Source organism: Ambystoma mexicanum, chromosome 2p (genome assembly GCF_040938575.1).
Source record: "Ambystoma mexicanum isolate Mex_15411 chromosome 2p, UKY_AmexF1_1, whole genome shotgun sequence".
Lineage (NCBI taxonomy): Eukaryota > Metazoa > Chordata > Amphibia > Caudata > Ambystomatidae > Ambystoma > Ambystoma mexicanum.
In genome coordinates this window covers 417,876,610-417,889,012 of record NC_090923.1, presented here as the reverse complement: position 1 = coordinate 417,889,012, position 12,403 = coordinate 417,876,610, and the positions used below count along the sequence as shown (strand labels likewise).

Below are 12,403 nucleotides of genomic sequence, written 5' to 3'. Positions count from 1 at the left end.
GGGTTCACCTTCCCCTGGTATGCGTTCTGCCGAGGATCTGTTCTGGAAGAAAGGAGTTCTGTTTTAGCCACAATCTCCTTCTCTCGGGACCCATCTCCCAGGTATTCCCCCAGCAACCCCCTTAGAGTCTTCCTCACCTTGCGTTTCGTTAAGGTGCGATCTCCGTCCTGCTGTTCTGTGCAGGGGCGCGTCATGGCTGGGCACCTTACTGCCTAGTTACTTCACTGGTGTGGGCCCCGGAGTCCAGTCCTGCTGCGACTCTGCTCTTGAGGTAAGTCTTTAGTTCTTAAGAGTGAATGTCCGTAATAGTAGTTGCCCTGTTAATCTCCTCCTTCTCTCGTAGGTGCAGAAGAGATGATGAAGGTGTCGAGCTGATGGTGAGGGCGGTGCTCAAAATGGTAAGTGAATGCGCAGAGCGCGGCGCTATGAACGTCTATGTAATTGGGCTAACCTATATTACTCTTCCCTTGCAGATCACAGAGAAGTTCCTGGAAGAAGTGCGATCAGATGGAAGAGGACGTAGAGTGGAAGGTGTCCAGACCGCCGTCGAGAACCAGGAGAACTTCGCTAGGTAAGTGCCAGTCTGAGAGGCGTTGGAATCGGGAGGCGAACGCTTACTAAAATTGTCCTCTCTTCTCCCTAGCATGGTGCTTGATGGCAAGGATGGCTCCAGAGAAGACACCGAAGCGATCGAGGAGCTGGATGGCTGAACAGGTAAGGAGGCTAATGGTGTTCTTCTTCTCTCCTTGTAGATGCAGACCTGGAATGCTGTGAGCTGGTCTCGGTGAACGTCACGCTGCGAGTGGAGAGCAACACGAAGCGCGTGCCTCAGCTCGGGCGTGGCTTAAATAGCCTACAGGTATCCCAGGTGCCTCCAGGGCGGACCACGCCCTAGATGCTAGACTGCATGGTTCAGTTCCGAACTGAACCTTGTGGGTGCCGCCATGTTGGTCCTTTCCCCAATGGGAACTCCACCTGCCATATGAGCCTGGCGCCAAAGGCGCCAGGACTGGCTCCAGGAAAGCTGAGAGGGGCATGATTGGGCCCTTGGGGCCTTGCAGGAACACTGTGGCGAGGCCCAGTGGCTCCGAGTCCCAGGGCCAGGGACTTTGGTCGTGACAGCTTGCCTCCACAGTCTGGTTTCTCTCCTTCTGTATTGGGCTTATCTGCTTCCTTTTCCAATGAGGAAGGCCTGGTGTTGGTTTCCCTATAAGGAATCTCAAGGAAAGCAGGCTATTATATTCTCTTTGTTCTTGTTCTCAACTCTTCATCTTATATCCTTCTTCAATTCAGTCTGTCAGGTTCCTGAAATCTGTGGTTTGGTATCATTTCTCTATTTTAATTGGTCACGCTGTGTGATTGAACAGGGTTCCAAAAGTGATGTGTCCCTAACCCATACTCTTTGTACTCGTTGGGCATATTAATGAAAAGGGCAATCTAATGGGAGTAATATTCCACACCCAGTTTCCCACCCATTTCATGTGATGTCATCTTGAATATATTACATTAAACAATTGTGATTTTCTAAAACATTATGTTCCACACATGTGATTAAGTTACAAATTGGTTTGCCAGATTGCTCTTGCTCAGGAAATCAAATGATGCAAGTCTCATTGCAGTACGATATGTAATGTGCGTGTGACTGAGTTTTGCTTTTTATTCTCTGATACGTACCCTCAAAGATTCTATTCTCATCTCAGTATATAAGCCTAGCCGGCATGGACGCTAGGATATATGAATAACTGACGTGCAATGTTTCTGTGAGAAAATGTCTACATTTTTATAATTTATATAATTAAAAAATACCATAAAAATCAATCAGTTTATAGAGTATTTCACTCTGACAAAAAGTTATTTGCTACAACACGCTTATTGAAAGAGATTCAGTAAATTGGATCCCATATTTAAGATTTTAGGATGCACTTATTTTACAAAGTATTAAATAGTAGTTAGTAGTTCACATTCCCTGATCTGGCAGCAGGCTTATATTGTCAATTGTTTGCGTCTCATAGCTTGACCATTTATGATCCTTGAGATGCCTGGTTGTGGCTTGGCACTATTGCCAGAAGGTTCTTTGAAATTAGGCTGCTCATAGCCAAAATGTTGACTCAGTCCCCAGCCTCTTAAGTGATATCAGCTCGCTTCATGAATGCCATACTCCCTGTCTCTGTGTGTGGGAATGATATCATTAATGGGAGCCCAATTCGATGAATGTTGCTGATAATTTGGGCTTGAGCACTGCAAGCCCAGGTTTCAAAGTATATTTCTGTTTTTTAAGGAATTCTTGGATAGACCCAGTGACAAATGGAAACTGTTAATGAACAGCATTAGTTGTATTACCAAAGCCTGGTTTTCAGAACAAAGAGGACATTTGATCCTTTGGTGCCAGGATGCAGTCATAAAATGTATGGCCGAGCCTCAAGGACTTGGTTTAATTGTTATTAGAAAAACATCTCTTCAGAGCTGCTGCTGGGTCAGAGAAAATGGCATTTCATTTTTAGGCAATGTGGCCGGATTCATGTACAGATGTAACATAAGAAGTCACATCATGTAACAAATTGGTTTGGCAGATTGCTCTCCCTCAGGAAATCAAATGGTGCTAGTCTCATCTCAACATGTGATATGCGTGTGACAGATCTTAGCTTTTTAGTCTCTAAAACTTTCACTCAAAGATTCTATTCCCATCTCAGAATTTCAGCCTAGCCGGTATAGACGCTAGGATATATGAATCAGAGAGATGCAGCAATTCTGTGAGAAAAATCTATATTCTAATAGTTTTCATAATTAAAGGAATACCATAAAAATATTGTTTTACGATCAGCTGATAGTTATTCACTACGAACAAATGTTTTTAAAAATAAGTTGCTATTACACGCTTATCAAAAGATATTCATGAAAAAATAATCCTGTTTAAAGATGCACTTAGTTTCCTTATTTAACAAAATATGAAATAGTATATTCCCTAGCGTGGCAGCAGGCTTATAGTATCAATCGCCTGAGTCTCAGAGCTTGGCCATTTATGACTCTTGAGAAGCCTGATTGTGGCTTGGCGCTATTGCCAGAGGGTGCTTTGAAATTAGGCTGCTCAGGGCCCAAACCTTGACGCAGTCTTCGGCCTCTTAAGAGATATCGGCTGGCTTCACAAATGCCAGACTCCCTGTCTTTGCATATGGGTGTTTTTAAGAAATCCTTAGACAGACCCAGTGACAAATGGAAATTGTTGAAGTCACATCATATTTCGTTCTTCAAACAGGGGCATTATAACCTTTTTGCATTCAGGCTCCTTGCGATAACAGTGTACACTTTGAGTCTCTGAACGCTTCTTTTAGAAGGGTGATTCTCAGTCCTGTAAAGAAGAAAGGAGAAATAACATAGACCTAAATTCGATTTTCACTTTTCTATAAAATGCTGTGTTTTTTCCTCCCAGATTGACTGTACTCCATGTAATACAGAATGCTGTATGCTTCCATGTAACTGAAAGGATGTATTTTGTGCCTTGTCATTTAAAATGAACAAATACACTTGTGTTGTAGCTAGTCTGCTGACATCACAACATTTCCTCCAATGTGTTTCTTTCAAATGCTTTGCACAGAATGCAGTTCAAATATTACATTTTTGTAAATGTGAAATTTTCATTTGATCCTTTTTCTTTTTTTGTTATAGATTTCTCTATAGGAGGGAGACATGGGACCACCAGTTCAACAATGTAATAGGGGGCAGAAGGAGAGGCAGAGTGTGAGTTCTTCAGATAAGATCACAGGAGGAAGTGGTGAATCGAGAGACCAGGTGGTCGACAGATGGAGGAGCAGAGTGTTGGAGAGTTGGTGGCAGAGTTTCATACAGATTAGGTATTTGTCAAAGAGCATGGTACCAGGTGTATGTAGTGTTGTAAAGTAGGTGCGGCGGGAAGATAACGATAGTGTGGGAGATAGGAGTAGGGGATTGAGGGGAGTAGGTGTCTGAGTGGGAGGAGAGAGTGTTGTTAGTTGAGAGGGGTGTAGGAATGAGGTACGAGGAGAAAGGGTGTAGGAGAGAACTGCACTGCAGAGTCATTTAGAAAGGTCTGTTCCAGGGAATTCAGGTCGACAGAGGCGTGACCAAATGCGCGTACCCAGTTTGTTTGATCCCTTTTGGATACTGATTGCAACCAAAGGATTGCATTTGATATTGGGAATTTTCTCATTAAGAAACTAAGCCTAGAGGCTTAGAGCATTGTATACCTGGAATGCTCTTAAATCAGCTGCGCCGACACACACTGGGAATCATTTTAAAACTGTTGTGTTATTATCTAATGGGTTGTAAACAGCCTGAGACAGCCACTTACGCTGAGATTCTGAGAAGTGTAAGAAGTTTCTTGTATGCCAACTGTGTGCCGTGATGCATTTCAGTGATCCCACATTAAACCAGCTGGAAGTTACTGTATTTGTCTATTTAACTGTGCAGCACTGCTTCTGGGCAACCCAACTCCCAGGAGTTCAAGCATGACACTTAGTGAAAAACAGGAGCTTCTACTCTGGCGCTCGACACCCAAGCCGGTCAACTGCGATTACAGCGTTTTAGACAGCAACATTAATTTCCGACCACTCCTAAAACCGGATTGGATATATATATATTTTTTTTACCTCTCTTCAAAGGTAACCATGGGTTATTTAAATCTTGAAAGGCTGTCTCATGAACTGTTAAGCCAGCATCGTATGGCTGCAGTTCACAGGTCAGTCCAAAACGCTATGGAGAAAAAAAGTTTAGAGTACCCTAGAGTAAACCAGAGGATATCCAAGACCCAGTATACAGTGTCATAATAGACCAGAATACATGCAGACCACGAAAAAAGAGGATATATATATATATATGTATATATGTATATATATATATATGTGTATATATATATATATAGAATCGTGGTTGGCTCTAGGAGTGTAAACAACCTTTGCTAGGCTCTGTTGTTTTCCAAGCATACTAATAGGGTTCAAATGTTGCAAGATCACAGGAGCTGTAGGGGTTTAGCCAGCACCCCAATTGTTGAGTAGAAAGGGAGAGTTTTTTCCTGGTTATCTTGCTTCAATAGTTCAAAGAATGGTTCTAACACAATGGTTATTGCGATACAGTTTTCGCTTTTATTTGTGCTAGTGCTGAGTTGTTTTAACATACAGTTGGTAAATGCATTTAGTACATTTAGGAGCAATTGTGTTCCTTGTTTGTCAGCCGACATGTGTTTCGACCCGTGGGTCTTTATCAAGGCTGATGAGGATTCAAAAATCATGTGAAGTGCGTAGTTTGTGACATAGTTGTGACATATAAAATTAATTTAGTGCACACTGAGTGGTGTTGGGTAAGGAGGAGTGTTGGCAATTAATGCAAGGTAAATTGGCACATACATTTAATGCAATGACAAGGCATTTGAAACAGAGGGAGAGAGAAAAAAGCACAGATGAAAGGTTAGCAAGGTAGTGGTTGGAGGTAGTTAAGGTTCAAGATCGAGAAGTTAGAGGATGGGTGACTCTTACCTATTGTGTAAAGTCTGTAGCCCCCTGTGGAGTCCTGGTCCGTGGTGAAGGGTGGCTGTCCTTTTAAGACAGTGGCTCCTGTTGGGCCCTGTAAAACAATTGGGTTGAAGTTAATTTGGGGTGTGGTGTTTGATGCCATGTGCAAGGTTTGTGCAGGTCCCCCGTGGGGGCTCTTGGTAGAGTCTGTACTCATGGGTATGTGGTGGCATAATGGGGTGGGAAGATAGGGTCCCATGGTGGGGAGATCTGCCCTTGAATAGTGAAAGGGGCTGGTGGACCACCGGATTGGCATTAGTCACGGGATGATGCCGGGTGCATGGATGAATGCATCCTGAGAATTGGTACGGTGCTGTGAGCGCCCTGTGCGGTTGCCTCCCTACCCTGAGGGGTAGTGGCAACGTGAGCAGGAGGCCGGGCTAAGGCTCCGTACTGCGTGTGTGGGCCCGATACTCCTGTGGGCTGGAGTTGTAGGGATTCCTGATGGGAGGGGGTGCTTGAGTCTGCCCGGGAGGAGTTGAGCAGGCTCTGTGTTGCGCCAAGACCATGGTCTGACTACCCTTGTGAGGGTGCTCTGACCGTGCGGTGAACGTGAGCCGGTGCGCCGGCTCATGTCATTTTTTGGCGTTATGGAAGTGGTGCTGGAGGCAGGGCAGATAGTGAATGCCCGTGCTGGGTGGGCAAGAGTAAAGCGCGCCAGTCCGGCCGTGTTTGTTAAACACTAGGGACAGAGTCCGGGCGCCACCAGGGAGTGGGGTAGGGTGCTGTCTGCTGGGAGGCTTTGCCTTACCTATCGAGCTGTTCCGATAATCAGGTCCGTAGCGGCTCCTGGTGGGTGCCTGGGAGGTGGACCTCCTCTTATGCCTCTGCGCATGCATTGCCGAGTCACCAGAGGTGGTCTCGGCGCATGTGCAGGGGAGCAGTGTCTGTGCGCGGGTTGGTGCGCATGTCTTGGATGAGAAGTGTTTCTAACATGCGCATGTGCAAGGGGTTGAGGAGTGAGTTGTGCTCCCTTGTGCTTGTGCGGAGGGGATAGTGTCCTGTTGGAAGCGAGGAGTGCCGTTGGGCTTGATGGGGGGGCCGGACTAGGACTCCCCCGTGTGGGGTGTGCGCGATGAGTGTGACAGATGCTCCTTTAGATGTGGGGGTAGCCGTGTTACAGCATGTCCAATTGGACATGAAGGTGGAATTGTAGATGGTGTTGGCACGAGAGGCTAGGGGGATTGTTGATGTACATGTGTACTGGCAGGCTCGTGGGACCTGTTGGTTGAAGTGTTCCACAGTTGGTGGATGACCTACTATGAACTGCAATTGTAGTTCCACCAGTGGTTGGTGTGCTGGTTTAGGTACCTCTTGGGAGAATGGATGTCCCAAGGTCCTGCTGTCTGGGAAAGGGTCCCAGTGGGTATGGTACAGGCTGCTGTGATCCAAGCTGTGTAGCAGTCTGGAAGGCCGCAGTGGGCAGTGGTATCCCCATATCTACGGTGGGGGGGATGTTGGGTTTGTCCCGGCAAGCCAGATGTCACAAATCTAGGCAGGGGAAAAAATGATATAGCCCCAGCTGTATGTACCAATGGGTCGCTAATGTCACTAGGCTTGTTGGGACTGTCGGTAGTCGTGGCAGTCCTGGGGGGTGGCGCGGGCCATGGTTGGGTCTAGGGAAGCATGCTGGTTGGTGTGTCGAGACAGAAAAGGTTTACAAAAATACATTAAACTCATGATCCTTGTTTAAGCCATTCTTGACACATCTAAAGCGGCAGATCAATCTTGCCTCTTCTTGTCTGAGTCTTTTTATTCTGTCTCCTCCTCTGGCTCCCAACCTCACGGTTTTCAGTCCATTATATCTTATCGAGCTTTTGTCATCCATCTGATCGTTCTTCTGCCAGTGGTTGGCCAAAGGCAGCTTCGGGTCCTGTAAGTGGATGCTGTTCATGTGTTCCCTTATCCGAGTTTGTACTTCCTGGATGGTGCTCCCTATGTAAATCTTGTTACATACACAGATTAGTGCGTAGATTACATACTTGCTTTTACAATTGAGGTGCTCCATGATTTTGAATGGTGGACAGCCTGTAAATTTAGCACATTTAGTTTGGGTGGCATATTTGCACATGGAGCAGGTTCCACATTTAGTGAAGCCAATTGGTGTTTGTCTGCTTAACCAGTCTTGTGTCATGATGTTTTTCTCGGATAGAAAGGATAGGCTGAGTAGGTTTCTTAGTGTTGGTGCTCTGCTGAATGACATACTTGAGTATGCTTCAAAACTGTGTTTGATGTGCTCATCCATGAGTAGTAGGTCCCAGTGTTTGAGTAGGATTTTTTGGATTGCTTGACTGTCCTTATTGTATCTGGTTACAAATCTGATTGTGGATTTTGCATCTTTCTTCTTTGGTTTGGGCGAGAGTAGTGTTTCTCTTTCAATCATGAATTTTGGACAGGAAGTAGAGGGTTGGCATGATCGGGTGATCCGTTTTCAGGTAATCATATTCCTCATCTGTTATGAGCCCTTCTGTTTGGTAGTGTTTTAGGAGTTCTTGGTGTTCCTTCAGGATTCTCACTTGTGGATTTGTGTCCAATTTTTCATAGTTGCCTTGTGTTTGGAGATGGTTTTGTGCCATTTTTAAGTAGTCAAATTTCTCCATTATTACAATGTTGCCACCTTTGTCGGCCTCCTGGATTATGATGTTCATCTCTTCCCATAGGTTCTTGAGTACGGTTTGTTCTTCTTTCGAGAGATGTCTTTGTTACTTGTCCTTTGATTTCGTTGGTCCTCCAATCTATGTAGGTCATTGGTGACTGCTTGTTGGAATATATCTATATAGTTCTCTGCAAATAATTGTGGAGTGAATTTGGATTTGCTTCTGAGCTCCGGGATAATCATGGCTACGTTCTGAATCCCGAGTTCTTGCATACATTCTTGTTTGCTTTTGAGGTCTTCTTCTAGTCTAAATCACGTATAGCGAGCGTGCTGGGTTCCGGTGTCATTTCTCTGGGTTTATAAGCTGTTGTTTTTGTAGCAAAGAATTTGGTCAGTTTAAGATGTCGTGTGAATTTGTAAAGGTCAATTTGAATGTCCACAAAGTTATTGTTGCTTGATGGTGAAAAGGAAAGTCCCTTGTTGAGTACTTTCCGCTCTACGGCTGTGAGTTCCTTAAGTGACAGATTCATGATTACATTTTGTCGTTCTTCTGTCCCATCGTTTTCTGGGATTGTGACCTCATTTGTCTTTGCTCTATTTCCTCTTCCAATACTCTTGCGTCTTTTGTCTGGTTTTCCTCCTCTCTCTCTTCTTGTGGGGTTCTTGTATTTGTTAATGGTACTGCGAAGGACACAGTTTTTTTGGGTTATGGTTTGAGACGGCTTGCTTTCTTATGTCGCTTGATTTGCTCTAAAAAAGACAGTTTAGTTGGTTGGTTGTCTGTTGCGTGTTCCTGTGGTTCCGTTGTTTCCTCTGGTTCACTGTCTACTTCAGAGCTGGCCGGTGAGCTGTTGGGTGTGCTCTCTTTAGATTTGGGTTTGTCTTGATCATATTTAGCTTGGTAGGTAAATACCCTGTCTTCTCTGTAGTCCTTGTCGTCTCGGAATAGCTCGATAGGTAAGGCAAAGCCTCCCAGCAGACAGCACCCTACCCCCCCTCCCTGGTGGCGCCTGGACTCGGTCCCTAGTTTTTAACAAACACGGCCGGGCCGGCGCGCTTTACTCTCGCCCGCCCAGCACGGCAATTCACTATCTGCCCTGCCTCCAGCGCCACTTCCATAACGCCTCAATGACATGAGCCGGCACACCGGCCCACGTTCACCGCACGGTCAGAGCACCCTCACAAGGGTAGTCAGACCATGGTCTTGGCGCAACACAGCGCCTGCTCAACTCCTCCCGGGCAGACTCAAGCACCCCCTCCCATCAGGAATCCCTACAACTCCAGCCCACAGGAGTACCGGGCCCACACACGCAGTACGGAGCCTTAGCCCGGCCTCCTGCTCACGTTGCCACTACCCCTCAGGGTACGGAGGCTCCGCACAGGGCGCTCACGGCGCCGTACCAATTCTCAGGGTGCATTCATCCATGCACCTGGCCTCATCCCGTGACTAATCCCAGTCCGGTGGTCCACCAGCCCTTTCACCATTCAAGGGCAGATCTCCCCACCATGGGACCCTATCTTCCCACCCCATTATGCCACCACATACCAGTCTATTACCCATGAGTACAGACTCTACCAAGAGCCCCCACGGGGTACCTGCACAAACCTTGCACATGGCATTAAACACCACGTCTCAAATTAACGTCAACCCAATTGTTTTACAGGGCCCAACAGGAATCACTGGGCCTCATTACAACCTGGCAGCTTCGGATAGCAGTGATTCCGTGACGGCGGTAATAAAGTTTCCGTGTCCGCAAGGTTGCGGAAAGACCGTCCAATTATGTGCTGTCAGTCGCGCGCACCACACGGACGCGGAAACATTGTTACCGCCGTCATGGAAAAAAACACAGAAATGGACATAACGCTGCCACAAGTAGCGCAAAACCCGTGTCCGCCTCCGTCGCCACGGAAACGCAACTGGAAATTCCATGATCGCCAAAAACCGGAAACAGAGAGGCGGCCATCATATAAAGCACAATCCATTGCCATCCAGAGTCAGCACAAGCACAATCCATACTGTGAGAAGGCAAAAGGGACCACCAGCATGTCTGCCAGGATTCTAGCGCAGAGGCAGCGCAAACAGCGCTTCAGTGAGGCGGAGCTAACTGTGCTCATGGAGCACATAGTGGAGCATGCAGAGATGCTGTTCAGTGCCGATCAACGGCGTGCCACACAGCAGAGGAGGAAGGAAGTGTGGGCAGAAGCAGCACGCAAGTGCACCGCTGTGGGCATGACAGTGAGGAGCGTCAAGGACTGCCACAAGCGGTGGGACGACCTCAGGCTGATGGTTCGTAACCTCATCTCCACACACCGCCAACGCAGCAGTGGGACAGGTGGAGGACCCCCTTCCCCACTGAGGCTGCAAGCATGGGAGGAGCGTTGCAGCAGTGTCCTCCACCTTGAGGGCATTCATGGGATCGGGGAGGCTGAGGCAGGAGTGAGCCCACCTGCAGATGCTGGTAAGTGGTCAAACATGAATGCCATATGAGAATATGTTGATGGCATTACAGTGCCAAGGGACCCATTAATAACCACCCCCCCAGGCAGTGCATGACTGGCCCAAAGGACCCATTAATACACCCCCCCTCCAGGCAGTGCATGACTGGCCCAAAGGACCCATTAATAACCCCCCCCAATCAGTGCATGACTGGCCCAAAGCACCCATTAATAACCCCCCACCCCCCAGGCAGTGCATGACTGGCCCAAAGGACCCATCAAGATCCGTATGGCACCCAATATCACAACAATGCATACCCCCAGCAATCAGATGCATGTAACAAACACTATACAATGACCAACCTGTATTATGCATGTGATGCACCCATCAGCCTCCACCACAACACTAATTGCATGTCCTCTGTGTCCCCACAGCCGTATCCAGTGACAGTGACACTGCACAACAGGCCAGGAAATCAGCACCGGCACGTGCCCAAGCCACCACCCCCACACAAGAGGATGCTGCCAGCAGTTCGGCATCTCAGCCCCCACTACCAGCTGCAACAGATGTGCCGGCTACCACCACCGACATCCCCACCGTCTCCACGCTGCCTGAGGCAAGACAGGTGCCACGGGAACCCACCATGTCCACCCAAACCAACACAGAAGGCAGCTGCACTGCAGAGGAGGCGGCCTGTAGTGACAACAGTGCCCCGGTAGAGCACTCTGATACTGGGCCACAGGGGGAGACGCCCACATTTGATAACCTGGGTTCCTTCCATCAGCTGGAGTTTAGCCCCACTTCACTCAGAAGTCCCATGAGGTCACCCACCCCATCCATGGCAGAGTTGAATTCCCGCATGCAGCGGATGGAGGAGCAGCAGGCAACCCTCACCCAGTTGGTGGAGAGGCAGCTTAAAGAATATAGGCTGCAGAGGGAGTGCTATAGCACGTCAGTGCGCCGCCTCTCAAGGTCTATTGGACGCTTTGCAAGCACAATAGTCACCCTGGCACGCCATGTGCGAGAGGGTAACGACAACACCTCCAGGCTCATTAAGGCCATGTTGATTGGGCAACAGGCAAATCTTGCACGGATGCCATCCATACCGGATTCTGTGCCATCAAATACCACCAACCCATCAAGCTCCACTACTGGCAGTCCAAGGAGGCGCTCAAGTCGGCTAACAGGGCTCTCGGGCAAGGATGCACAGGCACAGAAGTGCACACACAAGTGATGATATGTGTGTGTGGCACTGCAGGACACACGTGGACTTGAAGGGTGTGAGGGGTGGGTACGTTTGGGTGGTGGGGGAGGTTGTTTTGGGTGTTTGAACATTGGGGCCTGGGTGGGGGTGGGTACGTTAGGGTGGTGGGGGAGGTTGTTTTGGGTGTTTGAACATTGGGGCCTGGGTGTGGGTGGGTACGTTTGGGTGGTGGGTGGGCTCGGGTGTACAGCTTCCCTAACCATTTCACCTCCTTCCATGTTGTGAATTCATCAATATATCATCATTTGAAAGCAAAACATACATGTGTGGACATCTATCATTTCATTTGCAGTACAACAAATCATTTATTGTCATCACTCTATGCATTGCTGTGAATGTGCTGTGTCTCAAAAGTAAATGCGAATCAGCTCATCCCATGCTCTTTGGCCATCAAGTACACCCCCAGGGGGAGGTGGTGCCATCCCATCCCCATCTCCATCCCCATCCCCATCCCCATCTCCATCTCCATCCCCATCTTCTTCATCTGCGTCTGGGGGCATTGGGATGTTCCTGCGCAGGCACAGATTGTGCAGCATGGCACATACGAGTGTGATTTTACCCGTCTT

The 12,403-nt window shown here is 47.8% G+C and overlaps 1 protein-coding gene and 1 long non-coding RNA gene across 2 annotated transcripts in view; one reads left to right on the top strand and one right to left on the bottom strand.

The window, feature by feature from the left end:
* LOC138566455 (uncharacterized) overlaps positions 1-6,407 on the bottom strand; it is a 215,505-nt gene extending 209,098 nt beyond the window's left edge. Inside the window, exons 1-2 of the long non-coding RNA XR_011301938.1 lie at positions 6,292-6,407; positions 5,505-5,592 (exon numbers count right to left, since the gene is read on the bottom strand). This is a non-coding gene — a long non-coding RNA (uncharacterized lncRNA). The remainder of the gene's footprint in view (positions 1-5,504; positions 5,593-6,291) is intronic.
* A 102-nt stretch (positions 6,408-6,509) lies between these two features.
* On the top strand, positions 6,510-11,859 carry LOC138566452 (myb-related transcription factor, partner of profilin-like). The gene is made up of 2 exons (XM_069643768.1): positions 6,510-10,595; positions 11,008-11,859. Exons 1-2 carry the CDS (start codon positions 9,917-9,919, stop codon positions 11,805-11,807), a joined length of 1,479 nt encoding a protein of 492 aa, XP_069499869.1. The 5' UTR covers positions 6,510-9,916; the 3' UTR covers positions 11,808-11,859.
* The last annotated feature ends 544 nt before the right edge of the window (positions 11,860-12,403 follow it).

What these genes read in the sequence shown, in the direction of transcription:
- LOC138566452 (XM_069643768.1), top strand. Translation starts at nt 9,917, where the DNA reads ATGTGCTGTCAGTCGCGCGCACCACACGGACGCGGAAACATTGTTACC. An exon ending in GAGCCCACCTGCAGATGCTG is followed by an intron (nt 10,596 to 11,007) that starts GTAAGTGGTCAA and finishes GTGTCCCCACAG; the next exon opens with CCGTATCCAGTGACAGTGAC.